This window comes from Scyliorhinus torazame, chromosome 24 (genome assembly GCF_047496885.1).
Source record: "Scyliorhinus torazame isolate Kashiwa2021f chromosome 24, sScyTor2.1, whole genome shotgun sequence".
Lineage (NCBI taxonomy): Eukaryota > Metazoa > Chordata > Chondrichthyes > Carcharhiniformes > Scyliorhinidae > Scyliorhinus > Scyliorhinus torazame.
This window is the reverse complement of record NC_092730.1, coordinates 18447587-18475260: the sequence shown is the minus strand read 5'-3', so window position 1 is coordinate 18475260 and position 27674 is coordinate 18447587. Positions and strand designations below refer to the sequence as shown.

The 27674-nt window shown below is 53.3% G+C and overlaps 2 protein-coding genes across 3 annotated transcripts in view; one reads left to right on the top strand and one right to left on the bottom strand.

Moving 5' to 3' along the window:
- The window catches only part of LOC140400210 (neurexin-2-like), a 2085493-nt gene that overhangs the window by 1765392 nt on the left and 292427 nt on the right, over nt 1–27674 (bottom strand). The gene's annotated exons all lie outside the window — the stretch shown is intronic.
- The window catches only part of LOC140399946 (ribosomal protein S6 kinase alpha-5-like), a 147047-nt gene that overhangs the window by 96764 nt on the left and 22609 nt on the right, over nt 1–27674 (top strand). For both annotated transcript variants that reach the window (XM_072489432.1, XM_072489431.1), the window contains exons 8-14: nt 3762–3912; nt 5448–5609; nt 9441–9572; nt 10020–10153; nt 19384–19477; nt 20506–20676; nt 21816–22007. In XM_072489432.1, the coding sequence (XP_072345533.1) occupies nt 3762–3912; nt 5448–5609; nt 9441–9572; nt 10020–10153; nt 19384–19477; nt 20506–20676; nt 21816–22007 (1036 nt within the window). The remainder of the gene's footprint in view (nt 1–3761; nt 3913–5447; nt 5610–9440; nt 9573–10019; nt 10154–19383; nt 19478–20505; nt 20677–21815; nt 22008–27674) is intronic.

Here is a 27674-nt window from a genome sequence, read left to right as displayed (position 1 = left end):
CAGTGTAGAGGGAGCTTTACTCTGTATCTAACCCCGTGCTGTACCTGTCCTGGGAGTGTTTGATGGGGACAGTGTAGAGGGAGCTTTACTCTGTATCTAACCCCGTGCTGTACCTGTCCTGGGAGTGTTTGATGGGGACAGTGTAGAGGGAGCTTTACTCTGTATCTAACCCCGTGCTGTACCTGTCCTGGGAGTGTTTGATGGGGGCAGTGTAGAGGGAGCTTTACTCTGTATCTAACCCCGTGCTGTACCTGTCCTGGGAGTGTTTGATGGGGACAGTGTCGAGGGAGCTTTACTCTGTATCTAACCCCGAGCTGTACCTGTCCTGGGAGTGCTTGATGGGGACAGTGTAGTGGGAGCTTTACTCTGTATCTAACCCCGTGCTGTCCCTGTCCTGGGAGTGTTTGATGGGGACAGTGGAGGGAGAGCTTTACTCTGTATCTAACCCCGTGCTGTACCTGTCCTGGGAGTGTTTGATGGGGACAGTGTAGTGGGAGCTTTACTCTGTATCTAACCCCGTGCTGTACCTGTCCTGGGAGTGTTTGATGGGGACAGTGTAGTGGGAGCTTTACTCTGTATCTAACCCCGTGCTGTACCTGTCCTGGGAGTGTTTGATGGGGACAGTGTAGAGGGAGCTTTACTCTGTATCTAACCCCGTGCTGTACCTGTCCTGGGAGTGTTTGATGGGAACAGTGTAGAGGGAGCTTTACTCTGTATCTAACCCCGTGCTGTACCTGTCCTGGGAGTGTTTGATGGGGACAGTGTAGAGGGAGCTTTACTCTGTCTCTAACCCCGTGCTGTACCTGTCCTGGGAGTGTTTGATGGGGACAGTGTAGAGGGAGCTTTACTCTGTATCTAACCCCGTGCTGTACCTGTCCTGGGGGTGTTTGATGGGGACAGTGCAGAGGGAGCTTTACTCTGTATCTAACCCCGTGCTGTACCTGTCCTGGAAGTGTTTGATGGGGACAGTGTAGAGGGAGCTTTACTCTGTATCTAGCCCCGTGCTGTACCTGTCCTGGGAGTGTTTGATGGGGACAGTGTAGAGGGAGCTTTACTCTGTATCTAACCCCGTGCTGTACCTGTCCCGGGAGTGTTTGATGGGGACAGTGTAGAGGGAGCTTTACTCTGTATCTAACCCCGTGCTGTACCTGTCCTGGGAGTGTTTGATGGGGACAGTGTAGAGGGAGCTTTACTCTGTATCTAACCCCGTGCTGTACCTGTCCCGGGAGTGTTTGATGGGGACAGTGTAGAGGGAGCTTTACTCTGTATCTAACCCCGTGCTGTACCTGTCCCGGGAGTGTTTGATGGGGACAGTGTAGAGGGAGCTTTACTCTGTATCTAACCCCGTGCTGTATCTGTCCTGGGAGTGTTTGATGGGGACAGTGTAGAGGGAGCTTTACTCTGTATCTAACCCCGTGCTGTACCTGTCCTGGGAGTGTTTGATGGGGACAGTGTAGAGGGAGCTTTACTCTGTATCTAACCCCGTGCTGTCCCTGTCCTGGGAGTATTTGATGAGGACAGTGTAGAGGGAGCTTTACTCTGTATCTAACCCCGTGCTGTACCTGTCCCGGGAGTGTTTGATGGGGACAGTGTGGAGGGAGCTTTACTCTGTATCTAACCCCGTGCTGTACCTGTCCTGGGAGTGTTTGATGGGGACAGTGTAGAGGGAGCTTTACTCTGTATCTAACCCCGTGCTGTCCCTGTCCTGGGAGTATTTGATGAGGACAGTGTAGAGGGAGCTTTACTCTGTACCTAACCCCGTGCTGTACCTGTCCTGGGAGTGTTTGATGGGGACAGTGTAGAGGGAGCTTTACTCTGTATCTAACCCCGTGCTGTACCTGTCCTGGGAGTGTTTGATGGGGACAGTGTAGAGGGAGCTTTACTCTGTATCTAACCCCGTGCTGTACCTGTCCTGGGAACGTTTGATGGGGACAGTGTAGAGGGAGCTTTACTCTGTATCTAACCCCGTGCTGTCCCTGTCCTGCGAGTGTTTGATGGAGACAGTGTAGAGGGAGCTTTACTCTGTACCTAACACCGTGCTGTACCTGGCCTAGGAGTGTTTGATGGGGACAGTGTAGAGGGAGCTTTACTCTGTATCTAACCCAGTGCTGTACCTGTCCTGGGAGTGTTTGATGGGGACAGTGTAGAGGGAGCTTTACTCTGTATCTAACCCCGTGCTGTACCTGTCCTGGGAGTGTTTGATGGGGACAGTGTAGAGGGAGCTTTACTCTGTATCTAACCCCGTGCTGTACCTGTCCTGGGAGTGTTTGATGGGAACGGTGCAGAGGGAGCTTTACTCTGTATCTAACCCAGTGCTGTACCTGTCCTGGGAGTGTTTGATGGGGACAGTGTAGAGGGAGCTTTACTCTGTATCTAACCCCGTGCTGTACCTGTCCTGGGAGTGTTTGATGGGGACAGTGTAGAGGGAGCTTTACTCTGTATCTAACCCCGTGCTGTACCTGTCCTGGGAGTGTTTGATGGGGACAGTGTAGAGGGAGCTTTACTCTGTATCTAACCCCATGCTGTACCTGTCCTGGGAGTGTTTTATGGGGACAGTGTAGAGGGAGCTTTACTCTGTATCTAACCCTGTGCTGAACCTGTCCTGGGAGTGTTTGATGGGGACAGTGTAGAGGGAGCTTTACTCTGTATCTAACCCCGTGCTGTACCTGTCCTGGGAGTGTTTGATGGGGACAGTGTAGAGGGAGCTTTACTCTGTATCTAACCCCGTGCTGTACCTGTCCTGGGAGTGTTTGATGGGGACAGTGTAGAGGGAGCTTTACTCTGTGTCTAACCCCGTGCTGTACCTGTCCTGGGAGTGTTTGATGGGGACAGTGTAGAGGGAGCTTTACTCTGTATCTAACCCCGTGCTGTACCTGTCCTGGGAGTGTTTGATGGGGACAGTGTAGAGGGAGCTTTACTCTGTATCTAACCCCGTGCTGTACCTGACCTGGGAGTGTTTGATGGGGACAGTGTAGAGGGAGCTTTACTCTGTGTCTAACCCCGTGCTGTACCTGTCCTGGGAGTATTTGATGGGGACAGTGTAGAGGGAGCTTTACTCTGTATCTAACCCCGTGCTGTACCTGTCCTGGGAGTGTTTGATGGGGACAGTGTAGAGGGAGCTTTACTCTGTATCTAACCCCGTGTTGTACCTGTCCTGGGAGTGTTTGATGGGGACAGTGTAGAGGGAGCTTTACTCTGTGTCTAACCCCGTGCTGTACCTGTCCTGGGAGTATTTGATGGGGACAGTGTAGAGGGAGCTTTACTCTGTATCTAACCCCGTGTTGTACCTGTCCTGGGAGTGTTTGATGGGGACAGTGTAGAGGGAGCTTTACTCTGTGTCTAACCCCGTGCTGTACCTGTCCTGGGAGAGTTTGATGGGGACAGTGTAGAGGGAGCTTTATTCTGTATCTAACCCCGTGCTGTACCTGTCCTGGGAGTGTTTGATGGGGACAGTGTAGAGGGAGCTTTACTCTGTATCTAACCCCGTGCTGTACCTGTCCTGGGAGAGTTTGATGGGGACAGTGCAGAGGGAGCTTTACTCTGTATCTAACCCCGTGCTGTACCTGTCCTGGGAGAGTTTGATGGGGACAGTGCAGAGGGAGCTTTACTCTGTATCTAACCCCATGCTGTACCTGTCCTGGGAGTGTTTGATGGGGACAGTGTAGAGGGAGCTTTACTCTGTATCTAACCCTGTGCTGTACCTGTCCTGGGAGTGTTTGATGGGAACGGTGCAGAGACTCTGATTGGTTCTCTGTTGGCAGGCGGATTTTACAGTCGGACCCTCCACTGCCGGCTGAGATCAGTCAATCCGGTCGGGATCTGATTCAGAAATTCCTCGTCAAGGACCCGAAGAAGAGGCTCGGATCGGGGCCCAAGGGCGTGTCGGAAATTAAGCACCATCCCTTCTTCCGGGTAAGGCTTTTGTCACTCGCAGGCCGCTGACCCCTGACCCCATCCTGTTTCTGGTTAATACGACACCTCAGGGATGGGGGAGGCGGGTGAGGAGGGGGTGGGGGCGCGCCCTGGGGCGGGGAGCAGTTGTTTGGGGTCGGGGGGTGGATGTTGAGGGCATGGGCTACGGGGAATGACGGGGATGGGAGAGAAGATAATGCTCCAAGGACTTGGGCCCACAAATAAGAGGTTCGCATTTCCTTGGCGCCACCTCCTGATGTCCCACGGTACTGCAGTACAGGAAATGCGGTTGTCAATTTGCTCACAGGAAGCTCCTCCAACAAATGACAAACTGGCTCAGTCAATCCCCGGCGATGTTGATTGAGGGTTAAAGTGGAATCTGGGCAGAACTCCCCCCACCGCCCCCAGCTCTTCGTCAATAGCAGCTGTGGGATCATTTGCATCCATCCCAGACGGCAGTTGGGGCCTTGGCTTAACGGGTCATCCTGAGAAATGGCACTTCCGACAGTGCAGTGCTCCCTCAGCACTGCCTCTGGGGGGTGTCGGCCTGGATTGTGGCGCGCAAGTCCTCTGGGGCCTTGCGGGGAGGTGGGGTTCAACGTCCATGAGCGTGACTGGCACGGTGGCACGTTGGTTAGCACCGCTGCCTCACAGCGCCAGGGTCCCAGGTTCTATTCCCGGCCTTGAGTCACTGTCTGTGCGGAGTCTGCACATCCTCCCCGTGTCTGCGTGGGTTTCCTCCGGGTGCTCCGGTTTCCTCCCACAGTCGAAAGATGTGCCGGTTAGGGTGGATTGACCATGATAAATTGCCCTTTGTGTCCAAAATTGCCCTTTGTGTTGGGTGGGGTTACTGGGTTATGGGGATAGGGTGGAGGTGTTGATTTTGGGTAAGGTGCTCTTTCCAAGAGCCGGTGCAGACTCGATGGGCCGATTGGCCTCCTTCTGCACTGTAAATTCTATGAATCTTTGGACACTAAGGGGCAATTTAGCACAGCCAATCTACCTAACCTGCACATCTTTGGACACGAAGGGACAATTTAGCACGGCCAATCCACCTAACCTGCACATCTTTGGACACGAAGGGACAATTTAGCACAGCCAAGCCACCTAACCTGCACATCTTTGGACACTAAGGGACAATTTAGCATGGCCAATCCACCTAACCTGCACATCTTTGGACACTAAGGGACAATTTAGCACGGCCAATCCACCTAACCTGCACATCTTTGGACACTAAGGGACAATTTAGCACGGCCAATCCACCTAACCTGCACATCTTTGGACACGAAGGGACAATTTAGCACAGCCAAGCCACCTAACCTGCACATCTTTGGACACTAAGGGACAATTTAGCATGGGGTTACTGGGTTATGGGGATAGGGTGGAGGTGTTGACCTTGGGTGGGGTGCTCTTTCCAAGGGCCGGTGCAGACTCGATGGGCCGAATGGCCTCCTTCACAGTAAATGAAAGTTTTGGCTGCAATGACCTGGTTATTCAGCAGCTTCAATCTCTCTGTGCTCGCTCTCTCTCCTCAGGGAATCAACTGGGAGGATCTGGTGGCCAAGAAGATCCCGGCTCCCTTCAAACCCGTCATCCGGAACGAGATGGACGTCGGCAACTTTGCGGAGGAGTTTACGGAGATGGATCCCACCTACTCTCCGGCCAGCCTGCCTCACAGCGGGGATAGGATCTTCAAGGTCTGTCTTAGCGGGGGCGAGTGGGGGGGGGGGGGGAGGGGGGCTTCCGTTTCGAGCGTCCTCCCGCTCTTCCCAAAACACGGCAAGAATTAGGGACGGGAGTAAGGCTGCTCGGCCATTCGATACGATGGTGAACCATCTGGTTGTGGTATCAAATCGATTTTCCTGTACCTCCCCCTCCCCCCATAACCTTCGACACCTCATCCTCGTCGAATATATTCAATAATCCACAGCTCCCACTGGTCCCGGGGGGCGGGACGGGAGGGGGGGGAATTCCACAGACTGACCACCCTCTGAGTGAAGAGATTTTTCCTCATCTTCATCTTCAATGGGACATCCCCCCCCCTTCCTCTGAAACTGAGCCCCCCCCCCTTCCTCGTTCTGGATCCCCCCCCCCCCCCCCCCCCCCCCGCACCAATGAGGGAACCTTGCTCTCCGGAGCCAATCTGTCAAACCGCCCCCTCCCTCAGATATGTTCAATAAGATCCTCTCTCGTTCTTCTAAACTCCCAACGGGTACAGGCCTCAACCCGCTCGACCTATCCCGAGGAGGCCTGAACCCGCTCAACCTATCCCGAGGAGGCCTCAACCCGCTCAACCTATCCTGAGGAGGCCTCAACCCGCTCAACCTATCCTGAGGAGGCCTCAACCCGCTCAACCTATCCCGAGGAGGCCTCAACCCGCTCGACCTATCCCGAGGAGGCCTCAACCCGCTCAACCTATCCCGAGGAGGCCTCAACCCGCTCACCCTATCCCGAGGAGGCCTCAACCCGCTCAACCTATCCCGAGGAAGCCTCAACCCGCTCGACCTATCCCGAGGAGGCCTCAACCCGCTCGACCTATCCCGAGGAGGCCTGAACCCGCTCAACCTATCCCGAGGAGGCCTCAACCCGCTCAACCTATCCTGAGGAGGCCTCAACCCGCTCAACCTATCCTGAGGAAGCCTCAACCCGCTCAACCTATCCCGAGGAGGCCTCAACCCGCTCGACCTATCCCGAGGAGGCCTCAACCCGCTCAACCTATCCCGAGGAGGCCTCAACCCGCTCACCCTATCCCGAGGAGGCCTCAACCCGCTCAACCTATCCCGAGGAAGCCTCAACCCGCTCGACCTATCCCGAGGAGGCCTCAACCCGCTCAACCTATCCCGAGGAGGCTTCAACCCACTCAACCTATCCCGAGGAGGCCTCAACCCGCTCGACCTATCCCGAGGAGGCCTCAACCTGCTCAACCTATCCCGAGGAGGCCTCAAACCGCTCAACCTATCCCGAGGAGGCCTCAACCCGCTCAACCTATCCTGAGGAGGCCTCAACCCGCTCAACCTATCCTGAGGAGGCCTCAACCCGCTCAACCTATCCTGAGGAGGCCTCAACCCGCTCAACCTATCCTGAGGAGGCCTCAACCCGCTCAACCTATCCTGAGGAGGCCTCAACTCGCTCAACCTATCCCGAGGAGGCCTCAACCTGCTCAACCTATCCCGAGGAGGCCTCAACCCGCTCAACCTATCCTGAGGAGGCCTCAACCCGCTCAACCAACCCGAGGAGGCCTCAACCCGCTCAACCTATCCCGAGGAGGCTTCAACCCGCTCAACCTATCCTGAGGAGGCCTCAACCCGCTCGACCTATCCCAAGGAGGCCTCAACCCGCTCAGCCTATCCTGAGGAGGCCTCAACCCGCTCAACCTATCCCGAGGAGGCCTCAACCTGCTCAACCTATCCTGAGGAGGCCTCAACCCGCTCGACCTATCCCGAGGAGGCCTCAACCCGCTCAACCTATCCCGAGGAAGCCTCAACCTGCTCAACCTATCCTGAGGAGGCCTCAACCCGCTCAACCTATCCTGAGGAGGCCTCAACCCGCTCAACCTATCCTGAGGAGGCCTCAACCCGCTCGACCTATCCCGAGGAGGCTTCAACCCGCTCAACCTATCCCGAGGAGGCCTGAACCCGCTCAACCTATCCTGAGGAGGCCTCAACCCGCTCAACCTATCCCGAGGAGGCCTCAACCCGCTCAACCTATCCTGAGGAGGCCTCAACCCGCTCAACCTATCCCGAGGAGGCCTCAACCTGCTCAACCTATCCCGAGGAGGCCTCAACCGGCTTAACCTATCCCGAGGAGGCTTCAACCCGCTCAACCTATCCCGAGGAGGCCTGAACCCGCTCAACCTATCCCGAGGAGGCCTCAACCCGCTCGACCTATCCCGAGGAGGCCTCAACCCGCTCAACCTATCCCGAGGAGGCTTCAACCCGCTCCACCTATCCCGAGGAGGCCTGAACCCGCTCAACCTATCCCGAGGAGGCCTCAACCCGCTCAACCTATCCTGAGGAGGCCTGAACCCGCTCAACCTATCCCGAGGAGGCCTCAACACGCTCAACCTATCCCGAGGAGGCCTCAACCCGCTCAACCTATCCCGAGGAGGCCTCAACCCGCTCAACCTATCCTGAGGAAGCCTCAACCTGCTCAACCTATCCTGAGGAGGCCTCAACCCGCTCAACCTATCCTGAGGAGGCCTCAACCCGCTCAACCTATCCCGAGGAGGCCTCAACCCGCTCGACCTATCCCGAGGAGGCCTCAACCCGCTCAACCTATCCCGAGGAGGCCTCAACCCGCTCAACCTATCCTGAGGAGGTCTCAACCCGCTCGACCTATCCCGAGGAGGCCTCAACCCGCTCAACCTATCCCGAGGAGGCCTCAACCCGCTCAACCTATCCCGAGGAGGCCTCAACCCGCTCGGCCTATCCTGAGGAGACAAACCCCCTTCATGGAAACATAGAAAATAGGAGTGGGCCATTCAGCCCTCAAAGCCTGCTCTGCCATTCATTATGATCATCCAACTCAATAGCCTCATCCCGCTTTCCCCCCATATCCTTTGATCCCCTCCGCCCCTATATCTAACTGCTTCTTGAAAGCATACAATGTTTTGGCCTCTCCTGTGGTAGTTGAGGGGCTGGAGGAGATTCATCCCAGATCAGTCCAGTGAACCTCCTCTGACTTGTTGCCAATGTGAATCTGCCCCTCTTGAATAAGGAGACTCTGGGCGCGATTCTCCCAGCCCCGCGGCGGGCCGGAGAATCGCCCCAACCGCGCCGCCCCGACGCCGGCGCGCGATTCTCCGAGGTGCGGAGAATCGGCGTCATTTGGCGCAGCTGGAGTGACCGTGAACCGCTCTAGGGCCGTGCTGGCCCCCTGTGGGGGACAGAAACGGTCGACCCCGGGCCCGTTGCACACCATCGTGAAACGTGACGTCGTTCACGACGGCGCGGACGCTTAGTCTCCATTTTGGGGAATCGCGCCAGAAATCTCCACACAGAGCTCCAGGGGTGGGGCGGGATTTCTCCGTCTCCTCAGCCACTCGCCAACGGGATTTCCCATCGAAGACACCCCGCGCTGCCGGCAGACCCCAGGAAGTCGGGCCTGGCGCCGGTTGTGGGGGCTAGTTCAGCTCACTTGGGAGGGCAGCTGGTTTGTGACGCGGAGCGAAGACCAGCAGCGCGGGTTCGATCCCCGTACCGGCTGAGGATATTCACGAAGACCCCCCCCCCCCCCTCCTTCTCAACCTCGCACCCCCCCCCCCCCGCCTGACGGGTGGTGATCCTCGGGTTAAGTCGCCACCAGTCAGCTCTACCCCCCTCAAAGGGGCAAGCAGCCGAGGGTCGCCTTGGGACTGTGGCGACCTTACTTGAGGACAGTTGCAAGGAGACTTCCCAGTTTTAGATTCCGTCTCCCTTGCAATAAGGAACATTCCATTTGCCCTCCTAATTACTTGGGGTACCGGTGTCTCAAGGGGTAGGGCGGCCTGTACCGTGGAGCGCTCTCACTCGCCGCCTCTCTCCCGACAGGGTTACTCGTTCATCGCCCCGTCTGTCCTGTTCGACCGCAACGCAGTGATGTCCGAAGACCTGAATCTCCACCTGAGCGACGCGGGGGATTGCCCGGATACCATGGCTCTCGCTCGGAGTGCCATGACTAAGGTATGGATGGTCTTGTCCTTTTCCCCCTCCCAGCCACCCATGCGCCATTGCTCTCCAGCTTCAGAAGGCGTACCGTCCTCTTCCAGAGCAGTTGGTGGGGGCGCGGGAGCTGGGCGTGTAATTTCAGTCCAGCAAAGTGGGTGGAATTGTCTCTTTGGAAGGTAGGCCGGGAATCCAAGATGCTGCAGCCTCGGGGTTGACCTTCGACCCCGTCCCGGATTCTGTCTCTCTGGTGGAGGGCTAAGGGACGCTGACCAGGCCGATCGGCAGCCAAGGACCACACCCCACCCCCCCCCCCCCCCCCCGTACACGGGCACAGAGTCCAAACTGGGAGGGGCTAAGGGGCATGCGGAGGTGAAAGGTCAGAATCAAGGCCCAGTACTCCAGGCCGGACAGAGTCGCCTCTCTCCGCTCCCCAGGGCTAACCCTTTTCACTTCGTCCCTTAGGATTCGCCGTTCTTTCAGCATTACGAGCTGGACATGAAGGAGTCCCCGCTGGGAGTAGGCAGCTTCTCTGTCTGTAGGAAGTGCCGGAACAAGGTGAGCGGCCAGGAGTATGCCGTCAAGATCCTCAGCAAAAGGTAAGGAGCTCGGAACAATCTCCAACCTCGCCGTGCAAATCTCTCCAGGGGATACTCGCTACAACCCTCCCTATCTCTGTAACCTCCTCCAGTCCCTACACCCCTCCCTATCCCTGTAACCTCCTCCAGCCCCTGACAACCCTCCCTATCTCTGTAACCTCCTCCAGCCCCTACAGCCCTCCCAATCTCTGTAACCTCCTCCAGCCCCGACAACCCTCCCTATCTCTGTAACCTCCTCCAGCCCGACAACCCTCCCAATCTCTGTAACCTCCTCCAGCCCCTACAACCCTCCCTATCTCTGTAACCCCCTCCAGCCCCTACAACTCTCCCTATCTCTGTAACCTCCTCCAGCCCCTACAACCCTCCCTATCTCTGTAACCTCCTCCAGCCCACACAACCCTCCCTATCTCTGTAACCTCCTCCAGCCCACACAAACCTCCCTATCTCTGTAACCTCCTCCAGTCCCTACAACCCTCCCTATCTCTGTAACCTCCTCCAGCCCCTACAACCCTCCCTATCTCTGTAACCTCCTCCAGCCCCTACAACCCTCCCTATCTCTGTAACCTCCTCCAGCCCCTACACCCCTCCCTATCCCTGTAACCTCCTCCGGCCCCGACAACCCTCCCTATCTCTGTAACCACCTCCAGCCCCGACAACCCTCCCTATCTCTGTAACCTCCTCCAGCCCCTACAACCCTCCCTATCTCTGTAACCTCCTCCAGTCCCTACACCCCTCCCTATCCCTGTAACCTCCTCCAGCCCCGACAACCCTCCCTATCTCTGTAACCACCTCCAGCCCCGACAACCCTCCCTATCTCTGTAACCTCCTCCAGCCCCTACAACCCTCCCTATCTCTGTAACCTCCTCCAGTCCCTACACCCCTCCCTATCCCTGTAACCTCCTCCAGCCCCTGACAACCCTCCCTATCTCTGTAACCTCCTCCAGCCCCTACAGCCCTCCCAATCTCTGTAACCTCCTCCAGCCCCTACAACCCTCCCTATCTCTGTAACCTCCTCCAGCCCCGACAACCCTCCCTATCTCTGTAACCTCCTCCAGCACCTACAACCCTCCCTATCTCTGTAACCTCCTCCAGCTCCTACACCCCTCCCTATCTCTGTAACCTCCTCCAGTCCCTACACCCCTCCCTATCCCTGTAACCTCCTCCAGCCCCGACAACCCTCCCTATCTCTGTAACCTCCTCCAGCCCCGACAACCCTCCCTATCTCTGTAACCTCCTCCAGCCCCGACAACCCTCCCTATCTCTGTAACCTCCTCCAGCCCCGACAACCCTCCCTATCTCTGTAACCTCCTCCAGCCCCTACAACCCTCCCTATCTCTGTAACCTCCTCCAGCCCCTACAACCCTCCCTATCTCTGTAACCTCCACCAGCCCCTACAACCCTCCCTATCTCTGTAACCTCCTCCAGCCCCTACAACCCTCCCTATCTCTGTAACCTCCTCCAGCCCCTACAACCCTCCCTATCTCTGTAACCTCCTCCAGCCCCTAATACCCTCCCTATCTCTGTAACCTCCTCCAGCCCCTACAACCCTCCCTATCTCTGTAACCTCCTCCAGCCCACACAACCCTCCCTATCTCTGTAACCTCCTCCAGCCCCTAATACCCTCCCTATCTCTGTAACCTCCTCCAGCCCCTACAACCCTCCCTATCTCTGTAACCTCCTCCAGCCCACACAACCCTCCCTATCTCTGTAACCTCCTCCAGCCCCTACAACCCTCCCTATCTCTGTAACCTCCTGCAGCCCCTACAACCCTCCCTATCTCTGTAACCTCCTCCAGCCCCTACAACCCTCCCTATCTCTGTAACCTCCTCCAGCCCCTACACCCCTCCCTATAACCTCCTCCAGGCCCTACATCCCTCCCTATCTCTGTAACCTCCTCCAGCCCCCTACATCCCTCCCTATCTCTGTAACCTTCTGCAGCACCTACAACCCTCCCTATCTGTGTAACCCCCTCCAGCCCCGCAACCCTCCCTATCTGTGTAACCTCCTCCAGCCCCTACAACCCTCCCTATCTCTGTAACCTCCTCCAGCCCTACAACCCTCCCTATCTCTGTAACCTCCTCCAGCCCCTACAACCCTCCCTATCTCTGTAACCTCCTCCAGCCCCTAATACCCTCCCTATCTCTGTAACCTTCTGCAGCCCCTACAACCCTCCCTATCTGTGTAACCCCCTCCAGCCCCGCAACCCTCCCTATCTGTGTAACCTCCTCCAGCCCCTACAACCCTCCCTATCTCTGTAACCTCCTCCAGCCCTACAACCCTCCCTATCTCTGTAACCTCCTCCAGCCCCTACAACCCTCCCTATCTCTGTAACCTCCTCCAGCCCCTACACCCCTCCCTATCTCTGTAACCTCCTCCAGTCCCTACACCCCTCCCTATCCCTGTAACCTCCTCCAGCCCCGACAACCCTCCCTATCTCTGTAACCTCCTCCAGTCCCTACACTCCTCCCTATCTCTGTAACCTCCTCCAGCCCCTACAACCCTCCCTATCTCTGTAACCTCCTCCAGACCGTACAACCCTCCCTATCTCTGTAACCTCCTCCAACCCCGACAACCCTCCCTATCTCTGTAACCTCCTCCAGCCCCTACAACCTCCCTATCTCTGTAACCTCCTCCAGTCCCTACATCCCTCCCTATCTCTGTAACCTCCTCCAGTCCCGACACCTCCTCCCTATCTCTGTAACCTCCTCCAGCCCCTACAACCTCCCTATCTCTGTAACCTCCTCCAGTCCCTACAATCCTCCCTACCTGTAGGGCAGCATGGTAGCATTGTGGATAGCACAATTGCTTCACAGCTCCAGGGTCCCAGGTTCAATTCCGGCTTGGGTCACTGTCTGTGCAGAGTCTGCACATCCTCCCCGTGTCTGCGTGGGTTTCCTCCGGGTGCTCCGGTTTCCTCCCACAGTCCAAAGATGTGCAGGTTAGGTGGATTGGCCATGATAAATTGCCCTTAGTGTCCAAAGTTGCCCTTAGTGTTGGGTGGGGTTACTGGGTTATGGGGATAGGGTGGAGGTGTTGACTTTGGGTAGGGTGCTCTTTCCAAGAGCCGGTGCAAACTCGATGGGCCGAATGGCCTCCTTCTGCACTGTAAATTCTATGACTCTATGATAATCTCTGTAACCTCCTCCAGTCCCTACAACCCTCCCTATCTCTGTAACCTCCTCCAGCCCCTGCACCCCTCCCTATCTCTGTAACCTCCTCCAGTCCCTACAACCCTCCCTATCTCTGTAACCTCCTCCAGCCTCCACGCATGGGTTGGTACCTGGGACTTCGATGTTGTGGCCATTTCGGAGACATGGATAGAGCAGGGACAGGAATGGTTGTTGCAGGTGCCAGGGTTTAGATATTTCAGTAAGCTCAGGGAAGGTGGTAAAAGAGGGGGAGGGGTGGCATTGTTAGTCAAGGACAGTATTACGGTGGCAGAAAGGACGTTTGATGAGGACTCGTCGACTGAGGTAGTATGGGCTGAGGTTAGAAACAGGAAAGGAGAGGTCACCCTGTTAGGGGTTTTCTATAGGCTTCCGAAAAGTTCCAGAGATGTAGAGGAAAGGATTGCAAAGATGATTCTGGATAGGAGCGAAAGCAACAGGGTAGTTGTTATGGGGGACTTTAACTTTCCAAATATTGACTGGAAACGCTATAGTTCGAGTACTTTAGATGGGTCCGTTTTTGTCCAATGTGTGCAGGAGGGTTTCCTGACACAGTATGTAGATAGGCCAACGAGAGGTGAGGCCGTATTGGATTTGGTACTGGGTAATGAACCAGAATAGGTGCTAGATTTGGAGGTAGGTGAGCACTTTAGTGATAGTGACCACAATTCGATTACGTTTACTTTAGTAATGGAAAGGGATAGGTAGAGAATGCAGGGCAAGAGTTATATCTGGGGGAAAGGCAATTATGATGCGATGAGGCAAGACTTAGGATGCATCGGATGGAGAGGAAAACTGCAGGGGATGGGCACAATGGAAATGTGGAGCTTGTTCAAGGAACAGCTACTGCGTGTCCTTGATAAGTATGTACCTGTCAGGCAGGGAGGAAGTGGTCGAGCAAGGGAACCGTGGTTTACTAAGGCAGTCGAAACACTTGTCAAGAGGAAGAAGGAGGCTTATGTAAAGATGAGACATGAAGGTTCAGTTAGGGTGCTCGAGAGTTACAAGTTAGCTAGGAAGGACCTAAAGAGAGAGCTAAGAAGAGCCAGGAGGGGACATGAGAAGTCTTTGGCAGGTAGGATCAAGGATAACCCTAAAGCTTTCTATAGATATGTCAGGAATAAAAGAATGACTAGGGTAAGAGTAGGGCCAGTCAAGGATAGTAGTGGGAAGTTGTGCTTGGAGTCCGAGGAGATAGGAGAGGTGCTAAATGAATATTTTTCGTCAGTATTCACACAGGAAAAAGACAATGTTGTTGAGGAGAATACTGAGATTCAGGCTACTAGACTAGAAGGGCTTGAGGTTCATAAGGAGGAGGTGTTAACAATTCTGGAAAGTGTGAAAATAGATAAGCCCCCTGGACCGGATGGTATTTATCCTAGGATTCTCTGGGAAGCTAGGGAGGAGATTGCTGAGCCTTTGGCTTTGATCTTTAAGTCATCTTTGTCTACAGGAATAGTGCCAGAAGACTGGAGGATAGCAAATGTTATCCCCTTGTTCAAGAAGGGGAGTAGAGACAACCCCGGTAACTATAGACCAGTGAGCCTTACTTCTGTTGTGGGCAAAATCTTGGAAAGGTTTATAAGAGATAGGGTGTATAATCATCTGGAAAGGAATAATTTGATTAGATATAGTCAACACGGTTTTGTGAAGGGTAGGTTGTGCCTCACAAACCTTATTGAGTTCTTTGAGAAGGTGACCAAACGGGTGGATGAGGGTAAAGCAGTTGATGTGGTGTATATGGATTTCAGTAAAGCGTTTGAGAAGGTTCCCCATGGTAGGCTACTGCAGAAAATACGGAAGCATGGGATTCAGGGAGATTTAGCAGTTTGGATCAGAAATTGGCTAGCTGGAAGAAGACAAAGGGTGGTGGTTGATGGGAAGTGTTCAGACTGGAGTCCAGTTACTAGTGGTGTACCACAAGGATCTGTTTTGGGGCCACTGCTGTTTGTCATTTTTATAAATGACCTGGAGGAGGGCGTAGAAGGGTGGGTGAGTAAATTTGCAGATGACACTAAAGTCGGTGGAGTTGTGGACAGTGCGGAAGGATGTTACAAGTTACAGAGGGACATAGATAAGCTGCAGCGCTGGGCTGAGAGGTGGCAAATGGAGTTTAATGCAGAAAAGTGTGAGGTGATTCATTTTGGAAGGAATAACAGGAAGACAGAGTACTGGGCTAATGGTAAGATTCTTGGCAGTGTGGATGAGCAGAGAGATCTCGGTGTCCATGTACATAGATCCCTGAAAGTTGCCACCCAGGTTGAGAGGGTTGTTAAGAAGGCGTACGGTGTGTTAGCTTTTATTGGTAGGGGGATTGAGTTTCGGAGCAATGAGGTCATGTTGCAGCTGTACAAAACTCTGGTGCGGCCGCATTTGGAGTATTGCGTGCAATTCTGGTCGCCGCATTATAGGAAGGATGTGGAAGCATTGGAAAGGGTGCAGAGGAGATTTACCAGAATGTTGCCTGGTATGGAGGGAAGATCTTATGAGGAAAGGCTGAGGGACTTGAGGCTGTTTTCGTTCGAGAGAAGAAGGTTAAGAGGTGACTTAATTGAGGCATACAAGATGATCAGAGGATTGGATAGGGTGGACAGTGAGAGCCTTTTTCCTTGGATGGTGATGTCTAGCACGAGGGGACATAGCTTTAAATTGAGGGGAGATAGATATAGGACAGATGTCAGAGGTAGGTTCTTTACTCAGAGAGTAGTAAAGGCGTGGAATGCCCTGCCTGCAACAGTAGTGGACTCACCAACACTAAGGGCATTCAAATGGTCATTGGATAGACATATTGGCGATAATGGAATAGTGTAGATGGGCTTTAGAGTGGTTTCACAGGTCGGCGCAACATCGAGGGCCAAAGGGCCTGTACTGCGCTGTTATGTTCTATCTCTGTAACCTCCTGCAGCCTCTACGACCTTCCCTGTCTCTGTAACCTCCTGCAGCCTCTACGACCTTCCCTATCTCTGTAACCTCCTCCAGCCTCTACGTCCTCTACATGTCGATTGGTTTAACCAGGTCGGTCAAGGCAGCCTTGAGGAGGAGTTTATAGAATGTATCCGCGATAGTTTCCTAGAACAGTATGTAATGGAACCGACGAGGGAACAAGCGGTCCTCGATCTGGTCCTGTGTAATGAGACAGGATTGATTCAGGATCTCATAGTTAGGAATCCTCTCGGAAGGAGCGATTACAATATGGTGGAATTTAAAATACAGATGGAGGGTGAGAAGGTAAAATCAAGCACTAGAGTTTTGTGCTTAAACAAAGGAGATTACAATGGGATGAGAGAAGAACTAGCTAAGGTAGACTGTGAGCAAAGACTTTATAGTGAAACAGTTGAGAAACAGTGGAGAACCTTCCAACTGATTTTTCACAGTGCTCAGCAAAGGTTTATACCAACAAAAAGGAAGGACGGTAAAAAGAGGGAAAAGTTTCTACAAATACATAAAACAAAAAAGAGTGGCTCAGGTAAATATTGGTCCTTTAGAGGATGAGAAGGGAGATTTAGTAATGGGAGATGAGGAAATGGCTGAGGAACTGAACAGGTTTTTTGGGTCGGTCTTCACAGTGGAAGACACAAATAACATGCCAGTGACTGATGGAAATGAGGCTATGACAGGTGAGGACCTTGAGAGGATTGTTATCACCAAGGAGGTAGTGATGGGCAAGCTAATGGGGCTAAAGGTAGACAAGTCTCCTGGACCTGATGGAATGCATCCCAGAGTGCTAAAAGAGATGGCTCGGGAAATTGCAAATGCACTAGTGATAATTTACCAAAATTCACTAAACTCTGGGGTGGTCCCGGCGGATTGGAAATTAGCAAACGTGACACCACTGTTTAAAAAAGGAGGTAGTCAGAAAGCGGGTAATTATAGGCCAGTGAGCTTAACTTCGGTAGTAGGGAAGATGCTGGAATCTATCATCAAGGAAGAAATAGCGAGGCATCTGGATGGAAATTGTCCCATTGGACAGACGCAGCATGGGTTCATAAAGGGCAGGTCGTGCCTAACTAATTTAGTGGAATTTTTTGAGGACATTAACAGTGCGGTAGATAACGGGGAGCCAATGGATGTGGTATATCTGGATTTCCAGAAAGCCTTTGACAAGGTGCCACACAAAAGGCTGTTGCATAAGATAAAGATGCATGGCATTAAGGGAAAAGTAGTAGCATGGATAGAGGATTGGTTAATTAATAGAAAACAAAGAGTGGGGATTAATGGGTGTTTCTCTGGTTGGCAATCAGTAGCTAGTGGTGTCCCTCAGGGATCAGTGTTGGGCCCACAACTGTTCACAATTTACATAGATGATTTGGAGTTGGGGACCAAGGGCAATGTGTCCAAGTTTGCAGACGACACTAAGATAAGTGGTAAAGCAAAAAGTGCAGAGGATACTGGAAGTCTGCAGAGGGATTTGGATAGGCTAAGTGAATGGGCTAGGGTCTGGCAGATGGAATACAATGTTGACAAATGTGAGGTTATCCATTTTGGTAGGAATAACAGCAAAAGGGATTATTATTTAAATGATAAAATATTAAAACATGCTGCTGTGCAGAGAGACCTGGGTGTGCTAGTGCATGAGTCGCAAAAAGTTGGTTTTCAGGTGCAACAGGTGATTAAGAAGGCAAATGGAATTTTGTCCTTCATTGCTAGAGGGATGGAGTTTAAGACTAGGGAGGTTATGCTGCAATTGTATAAGGTGTTAGTGAGGCCACACCTGGAGTATTGTGTTCAGTTTTGGTCTCCTTACTTGAGAAAGGACGTACTGGCACTGGAGGGTGTGCAGAGGAGATTCACTAGGTTAATCCCAGAGCTGAAGGGGTTGGATTACGAGGAGAGGTTGAGTAGACTGGGACTGTACTCGTTGGAATTCAGAAGGATGAGGGGGGATCTTATAGAAACATATAAGATTATGAAGGGAATAGATAGGATAGATGTGGGCAGGTTGTTTCCACTGGCGGGTGAAAGCAGAACTAGGGGGCATAGCCTCAAAATAAGGGGAAGTAGATTTAGGACTGAGTTTAGGAGGAACTTCTTCACCCAAAGGGTTGTGAATCTATGGAATTCCTTGCCCAGTGAAGCAGTAGAGGCTCATTCATTAAATGTTTTTAAGATAAAGATAGATATTCTTTTGAAGAATAAAGGGATTAAGGGTTATGGTGTTCGGGCCGGAAAGTGGAGCTGAGTCCACAAAAGATCAGCCATGATCTCATTGAATGGTGGAGCAGGCTCGAGGGGCCAGATGGCCTATTCCTGCTCCTAGTTCTTATGTTATTATGTCCTTCCCTGTCTCTGTAACCTCCTCCAGCCTCTACAACCCTCCCTATCTCTGTAACCTCCTCCAGCCTCTACGTCCTTCCCTATCTCTGTAACCTCCTCCAGCCTCTACGACCTTCCCTATGTCTGTAACCTCCTCCAGCCTCTACGACCCTCCCTATCTCTGTAACCTCCTCCAGCCTCTACGTCCTTCCCTATCTCTGTAACCTCCTCCAGCCTCTACGTCCTTCCATATCTCTTTAACCTCCTCCAGCCTCTACTTCCTTCCCTATCTCTGTAACCTCCTCCAGCCTCTACGACCTTCCCTATCTCTGTAACCTCCTCCAGCCTCTACGTCCTTCCCTATCTCTGTAACCTCCTCCAGCCCCTACGACCTTCCCTATCTCTGTAACCTCCTCCAGCCTCTACAACCCTCCGAGATCTTGGCGCTCCTCCAATTCCGGCCTGTTGACCTTCCCCCCATTCCCATCGCTCCGCCATTGGCGGCCATGCCTTCAGCTGCCTGGGGGGGTGGCTGAGCTCTAGAATTCCCTCCCTAAACCTCTCCTCTCTCTTTTCCTCATGTGGGGTGGGTTTGTCTGTTTTACTATTTACAAACACTAAATGAACGTTTTATACATTTAGAACATCAGCGCCTTTGCTACGATTGGTGCTTAGATGAGATGGACGCTGTAAGTAGAGAATTACAGTGAATATTGTTCACTGTTGGACTTCTCCGCTCTGTTACTGGGCCCGCGCACTCGCAGCCTCTGGCGCCTTCAGCAACTGATTCCGTCTCCCGTCTATCTTTAGGATGGAGAGTCACATTCAGCGGGAGATGGGAGCACTGAAGTTGTGTGAGGGACACCCCAACATTGTCAAACTCTACGAGGTTTACCACGATCAGGTGAGTCTGGGCCTCACGCCCCCAACCGAGAGCCTGTGGGAGGGAGTGCATGTCTGTGGGAGGGCGTGCGTGCCTGAGAGCGGGTACGCATGTCAGAGTGCGCGCCCGTCAGAGTGCGCGCCCGTCAGAGTGCGCGCCCGTCAGAGAGCGCGCCCGTCAGAGTGCGCGTGCGCCTATGAGAAGGTGCGCACTTCTGTGCCTGTGAGAGATGGCGTGCCTGTCAGAGCGTGCGCCTGTCAGAAGGGGTGCATGCACTGTGAGAAGGTGCGTGCGCCGGTCAGAGCATGCGCCTGTGAGAAGATGCGTGCGCCTGTTAGAAGATGTGTGCGCCTGTGAGAAGGTGCGTCCGCCTGTCGGAAGATGTGTGCGCCTGTGAGAAGGTGCGTCCGCCTGTCAGAGCATGCGCCTGTGAGAAGATGTGTGCGCCTGTGAGAAGGTGCGTGCGCCTGTCAGAGCATGCGCCTGTGAGAAGATGTGTGCGCCTGCGAGAAGGTGCGTGCGCCTGTCAGAGCATGCGCCTGTGAGAAGGTACGTGCGCCTATCAGAGCATGCGCCTGTGAGAAGATGTGTGCGCCTGTGAGAAGATGCGTCCGCCTGTCAGAGCATATGCCTGTGAGAAGGTGCGTGCGCCTGTCAGAGCATGCGCCTGTGAGAAGATGTGTGCGCCTGTGAGAAGGTACGTGCGCCTATCAGAGCATGCGCCTGTGAGAAGATGTGTGCGCCTGTGAGAAGGTGCGTGCGCCTGTCAGAGCATGTGCCTATGAGAAGGTGCGTGCGCCTGTCAGAGCATGTGCCTATGAGAAGGTGCGTCCGCCTGTCAGAGCATGCGCCTGTGAGAAGCTGTGTGCGCCTGTGAGAAGGTGCGTGCGCCTGTCAGAGCATGCGCCTGTGAGAAGCTGTGTGTGCGCCTGTCAGAGCATGCGCCTGTGAGAAGCTGTGTGTGCCTGTGAGAGGGTGTGTTTTGTTGCTCATCAGCCGCCTCCTGTTTGCCCCCCATTTCTCACCTTGTGTCTCTGCCCCTCTCCCAGTTCCACACGTACCTGGTGATGGAGCTCCTGCGAGGGGGCGAGCTACTGGTCCGTATCCGGAACCGGAAGAATTTCAGCGAGCTGGAGGCCAGCCGGATAATGAGGAGCCTGGTGTCCGGCGTCAGCCACATGCACGACACTGGCGTCGTGCACAGGGACCTGAAACCCGAGGTAGGGTCACTCGTAGCTTCGCTGGGCCCGAAACCGCGCCCACTCCCTGTGAGGCCTACCCAAGGCCCAGCCAACGGTGCAAAACCTACTTTTCAATTCTCCCCCTTCGCTATTCCCCAAATCAATTATTGTCCGCTCCGTTCTGCTTTGTAAGAGGATGCTGCTTGGAAGGCATGTACACCCCCCCCCCCCCCACCACCACCATGCACAGCACGATCCCACAACGAGCGAGGCGATGAGCGCCCAAATTACCGGTGGTCTTTTGGGTTTCGGGGTGGGTTTTGGGGGGGGGGGAGGGGGGTGGTGGAGGTGGTGGTGGTGGTGTGGGGGGGGGGTGTTGTGAGTGGGGGGGGGTTGTGAGTGGGGGGGGGGTTGTGAGTGGGGAGGGGTTGTGAGTGGGTGGGGGTTGTGAGTGGGGGGGGTTGTGAGTGGGGAGGGGTTGTGAGTGGGGGGGGGGTTGTGAGTGGGGGGGGGTTGTGAGTGGGTGGGGGTTGTGAGTGGGGGGGGTTGTGAGTGGGGGGGGGGTTGTGAGTGGGGAGGGGTTGTGAGTGGGAGGGGGTTGTGAGTGGGGGGGGTTGTGAGTGGGGGGGGGGTTGTGAGTGGGGAGGGGTTGTGAGTGGGGAGGGGTTGTGATTGGGGGGGGTTGTGAGTGGGGGGGGGGTTGTGAGTGGGGAGGGGTTGTGAGTGGGGGGGGTTGTAAGTGGGGGGTGTTGTGGGTGGGTGGGGGGGTTGTGAGTGGGTGGGAGGGTTGTGGGTGGGGGGGGTTGTGGGTGGGGGGGTTGTGGGTGGGTGGGGGGGGGATTGTGGGTGGGGGGTGGGAGAGGGGGGGTTGTGGGTGGGGGGTGGGAGAGGGGGGGTTGTGAGTGGGTGGGAGGGTTGTGGGTGGGTGGGGGGGGTTGTGAGTGGGGGGTGTGGGTGGGTGGGGGGGTTGTGAGTGGGTGGGAGGGTTGTGGGTGGGGGGGTTGTGGGTGGGGGGGTTGTGGGTGGGTGGGGGGGGGATTGTGGGTGGGGGGTGGGAGAGGGGGGGTGGGAGGGGGGGGTTGTGATGGGGGGGGCGGAGGCAGGGATGGAACGCTGTTCCTGGGACACCCGAGTGGGAGGACCCACACTCACCTGTTGGTCTTTCTCTTCTTTCGAAGAACCTGCTGTTTGCGGACGAGAGGGAGGGGGCGCCCATCAAGATCATCGACTTCGGGTTTGCCCGCATTAAGCTGCCCGACAGCCAACCGCTCCAGACGCCCTGCTTCACACTGGAGTACGCAGCCCCCGAGCTGCTCAAGGACCAGGGTTACGACCAATCCTGCGACCTCTGGAGCCTGGGGGTAATCCTGGTGAGTGTGACCTTCGACCTTGTCAATTGAGAGCAGAACTGGATCATGGCATTGGGCACGGCCCCCTCACCGCAGCGCTGGTCACTGTACCTGTCCCCATGAAACACTCCCGGGACAGGCAGCTTTACTCTGTATCTAACCCCGTGCTGTCCCTGTCCTGGGAGAGTTTGATGGGGACAGTGTAGAGTGTGCTTTACTCTGTATCTAACCCCGTGCTGTACCTGTCCTGGGAGTGTTTGATGGGGTCAGTGTAGAGGGAGCTTTACTCTGCATCTAACCCCGTGCTGTACCTGTCCTGGGAGTGTTTGATGGGGACAGTGTAGAGGGAGCTTTACTCTGTATCTAACCCCGTGCTGTCCCTGTCCTGGGAGTGTTTAATGGGGACAGTGTAGAGGGAGCTTTACTCTGTATCTAACCCCACGCTGTACCTGTCCTGGGAATGTTTGATGGGGACAGTGTAGAGGGAGCTTTACTCTGTATCTAACCCCGTGCTGTCCCTGTCCTGGGAGTGTTTGATGAGGACAGTGGAGAGGGAGCTTTACTCTGTATCTAACCCCGTGCTGTCCCTGTCCTGGGAGTGTTTGATGAGGACGGTGTAGAGGGAGCTTTATTCTGTATCTAACCCCGTGCTGTACCTGTCCTGGGAGTGTTTGATGAGGACAGTGTAGAGGGAGCTTTACTCTGTATCTAACCCCGTGCTGTACCTGTCCTGGGTGTGTTTGATGGGGACAGTGTAGAGGGAGCTTTACTCTGTATCTAACCCCGTGCTGTACCTGTCCTGGGAGTGTTTGATGGGGACAGTGTAGAGGGAGCTTTACTCTGTATCTAACCCCGTGCTGTACCTGTCCTCGGTGTGTTTGATGGGGACAGTGTAGAGGGAGCTTTACTCTGTATCTAACCCCGTGCTGTACCTGTCCTGGGAGTGTTTGATGGGGACAGTGTAGAGGGAGCTTTACTCTACATAGAACATAGAACAATACAGCGCAGTACAGGCCCTTCGGCCCACGATGTTGCACCGAAACAAAAGCCATCTAACCTACATTATGCCATTATCATCCATATGTTTATCCAATAAACTTTTAAATGCCCTCAATGTTGGCGAGTTCACTACTGTAGCAGGTAGGGCATTCCACGGCCTCACTACTCTTTGCGTAAAGAACCTACCTCTGACCTCTGTCCTATATCTATTACCCCTCAGTTTAAAGTTATGTCCCCTCGTGCCAGCCATATCCATCCGCGGGAGAAGGCTCTCACTGTCCACCCTATCCAACCTCCTGATCATTTTGTATGCCTCTATTAAGTCTCCTCTTAACCTTCTTCTCTCCAACGAAAACAACCTCAAGTCCATCAGCCTTTCCTCATAAGATTTTCCCTCCATACCAGGCAACATCCTGGTAAATCTCCTCTGCACCCACTCCAAAGCCTCCACGTCCTTCCTATAATGCGGTGACCAGAACTGTACGCAATACTCCAAATGCGGCCGTACCAGAGTTCTGTACAGCTGCAACATGACCTCCCGACTCCGGAACTCAATCCCTCTACCAATAAAGGCCAACACTCCATAGGCCTTCTTCACAACCCTATCAACCTGGGTGGCAACTTTCAGGGATCTATGTACATGGACACCTAGATCCCTCTGCTCATTCACACTTTCATGAACTTTACCATTAGGCAAATATTCCGCATTCCTGTTATTCCTTCCAAAGTGAATCACCTCACACTTCTCGACATTAAACTCCATTTGCCACCTCTCAGCCCAGCTCTGCAGCTTATCTATATCCCTCTGTAACCTGCTACATCCTTCCACACTATCGACAACACCACCGACTTTAGTATCGTCTGCAAATTTACTCACCCACCCTTCTGCGCCTTCCTCTAGGTCATTGATAAAAATGACAAACAGCAACGGCCCCAGAACAGATCTTTGTGGTACTCCACTTGTGACTGTACTCCATTCTGAACATTTCCCATCAACCACTACCCTCTGTCTTCTTTCAGCTAGCCAATTTCTGATCCACATCTCTAAATCACCCTCAATCCCCAGCCTCCGTATTTTCTGCAATAGCCTACCGTGGGGAACCTTATCAAACGCTTTGCTGAAATCCATATACACCACATCAACTGCTCTACCCTCGTCTACCTGTTCAGTCACCTTCTCAAAGAACTCAATAAGGTTTGTGAGGCATGACCTACCCTTCACAAAGCCATGCTGACTATCCCTGATCATATTATTCCTATCTAGATGATTATAAATCTTGTCTCTTATAAGCCCCTCCAAAACTTTACCCACTGCAGACGTGAGGCTCACCGGTCTATAGTTGCCGGGGTTGTCTCTGCTCCCCTTTTTGAACAAAGGGATCACATTTGCTGTCCTCCAGTCCTCTGGCACTATTCCTGTAGCCAATGATGACATAAAAATCAAAGCCAAAGGTCCAGCAATCTCTTCCCTGGCCTCCCAGAGAATCCTTGGATAAATCTCATCAGGTCCCGGGGACTTATCTATTTTCAGCCTGTCCAGAATTGCCAACACCTCTTCCCTACGTACCTCAATGCCATCTATTCTATTAGCCTGGGGCTCAGCATTCTCCTCCACAACATTATCTTTTTCCTGAGTGAATACTGACGAAAAATATTCATTTAGTATCTCGCCTATCTCTTCAGACTCCACACACAATTTCCCATCCCTGTCCTTGACTGGTCCTACTCTTTCCCTAGTCATTCGCTTATTCCTGACATACCTATAGAAAGCTTTTGGGTTTTCCTTGATCCTTCCTGCCAAATACTTCTCATGTCCCCTCCTTGCTCGTCTTAGCTCTCTCTTTAGATCCTTCCTCGCTACCTTGTAACTATCCATCGCCCCAACCGAAACTTCACACTTCATCTTCACATAGGCCTCCTTCTTCCTCTTAACAAGAGATTCCACTTCCTTGGTAAACCACGGTTCCCTCGCTCGACACCTTCCTCCCTGCCTGACCGGTACATACTTATCAAGAACACGCAGTAGCTGATCCTTGAACAAGCCCCACTTATCCAGTGTGCCCAACACTTGCAGCCTACTTCTCCACCTTATCCCCCCCCCAAGTCACGTCTAATGGCATCATAATTGCCCTTCCCCCAGCTATAACTCTTGCCCTGCGGTGTATACTTATCCCTTTCCATCATTAACGTAAACGTCACCGAATTGTAGTCACTGTCCCCAAAGTGCTCTCCTACCTCCAAATCCAACACCTGGCCTGGTTCATTACCCAAAACCAAATCCAACGTGGCCTCGCCTCTTGTTGGCCTGTCAACATATTGTTTCAGGAAACCCTCCTGCACACACTGTACAAAAAACGACCCATCTATTGTACTCGAACTATATCTTTTCCAGTCAATATTTGGAAAGTTAAAGTCTCCCATAATAACTACCCTGTTACTTTCGCTCATATCCAGAATCATCTTCGCCATCCTTTCCTCTACATCCCTAGAACTATTAGGAGGCCTATAAAAAACTTCCAACAGGGTGGCCTCTCCTTTCCTGTTTCTAACTTCAGCCCATACTACCTCGGAAGAAGAGTCCCCATCTAGCATCCTCTCCGCCACCGTAATACTGCTCTTGACTAGCAGCGCCACACCTCCCCCTCTTTTGCCTCCTTCTCTGAGCTTACTAAAACACCTAAACCCCGGAACCTGCAACATCCATTCCTGTCCCTGCTCTATCCATGTCTCCGAAATGGCCACAACATCGAAGTCCCAGGTACCAACCCATGCTGCCAGTTCCCCTACCTTGTTTCGTATACTCCTGGCATTGAAGTAGACACACTTCAAACCACCTACCTGAACACTGGCCCCCTCCTGCGACGTCAAATCTGTGCTCCTGACCTCTATACTCTCATTCTCCCTTACCCTAAAACTACAATCCAGGTTCCCATTCCCCTGCTGCATTAGTTTAAACCCCCCCAAAGAGCACTAACAAATCTCCCCCCCAGGATATTTGTGCCCCTCAGGTTCAGATGTAGACCATCCTGTCTGTAGAGGTCCCACCTTCCCCAGAAAGAGCCCCAGTTATCCAGAAATCTGAATCCCTCCCGCCTGCACCATCCTTGTAGCCACGTGTTTAAATGCTCTCTCTCCCTATTCCTCATCTCACTATCACGTGGCACGGGCAACAACCCAGAGATAACAACTCTGTTTGTTCTAGTTCTGAGCTTCCATCCTAGCTCCCTGAAAGCCAGCCTGACATCCTTATCCCCTTTCCTACCTATGTCGTTAGTGCCAATGTGGACCACGACTTGGGGCTGCTCCCCCTCCCCCTAAGGACCCGGAAAACACGATCCGAGACATCACGTACCCTTGCACCTGGGAGGCAACATACCAAACGTGAGTCTCTCACGCTCCCACAAAATCTCCTATCTGTGCCCCTGACTATAGAGTCCCCAATTACTAATGCTCTGCTCCTCTCCCCCCTTCCCTTCTGAGCAACAGGGACAGACTCCGTGCCAGAGGCCCGTACCCCATGGCTTACCCCTGGTAAGTCGTCCCCCCCACAAGTATCCAAAGCGGTATACTTGTTTCTCAGGGGAACGACCGCAGGGGATCCCTGCACTGACTGGTTTTTCCCAGTCCCTCTTACAGTTACCCACCTATCTCCAATCTTTGGTGTAACTAATTCCCTGAAGCTGCTATCTATGACCCCTTCTGCCTCCCGAATGATCCGAAGTTCTTCCAACTCCAGCTCCAGTTCCCTAACTCGGTCTTGGAGGAGCTGGAGATGGCAGCACTTCCTGCAGGTAAAATCAGCAGGGACACTAACTGCATCCCTCACCTCAAATATCCTGCAGGAGGAACATTGCACTCCCTTCCCTGCCATTCCTCTAACTTTCTACCAAGATCTGGCTAACAACTAAATTAAATTTTTATAAAAAATAATAATAATGTAATAAAATATGGTACTTACCTCAGACCAATGGGTTTTATTATTAGGTTAGAGGAGGAGGGCGGGTGGGAGACACTACACGTGTAGTGTCTCGGGTTTCCTCTCCACCAGAATTTATTGGTGAGGGTCTTCCCAGACGTCCGCGGGTCGACTTCCTGTTCCCGCCTAAAAAACTAATTTTTAAAAAAAAGAAAAATTCTCAGCTCCTGCTGAAATTGACTAACCAGCCAGATACTCTGTATCTAACCCCGTGCTGTACCTGTCCTGGGAGTGTTTGATGGGGACAGTGTAGAGGGAACTTTACCCTGTATCTAACCCCGTGCTGTACCTGTCCTGGGAGTGTTTGATGAGGACAGTGTAGAGGGAGCTTTACTCTACATAGAACATAGAACAATACAGCGCAGTACAGGCCCTTCGGCCCACGATGTTGCACCGAAACAAAAGCCATCTAACCTACATTATGCCATTATCATCCATATGTTTATCCAATAAACTTTTAAATGCCCTCAATGTTGGCGAGTTCACTACTGTAGCAGGTAGGGCATTCCACGGCCTCACTACTCTTTGCGTAAAGAACCTACCTCTGACCTCTGTCCTATATCTATTACCCCTCAGTTTAAAGTTATGTCCCCTCGTGCCAGCCATATCCATCCGCGGGAGAAGGCTCTCACTGTCCACCCTATCCAACCTCCTGATCATTTTGTATGCCTCTATTAAGTCTCCTCTTAACCTTCTTCTCTCCAACGAAAACA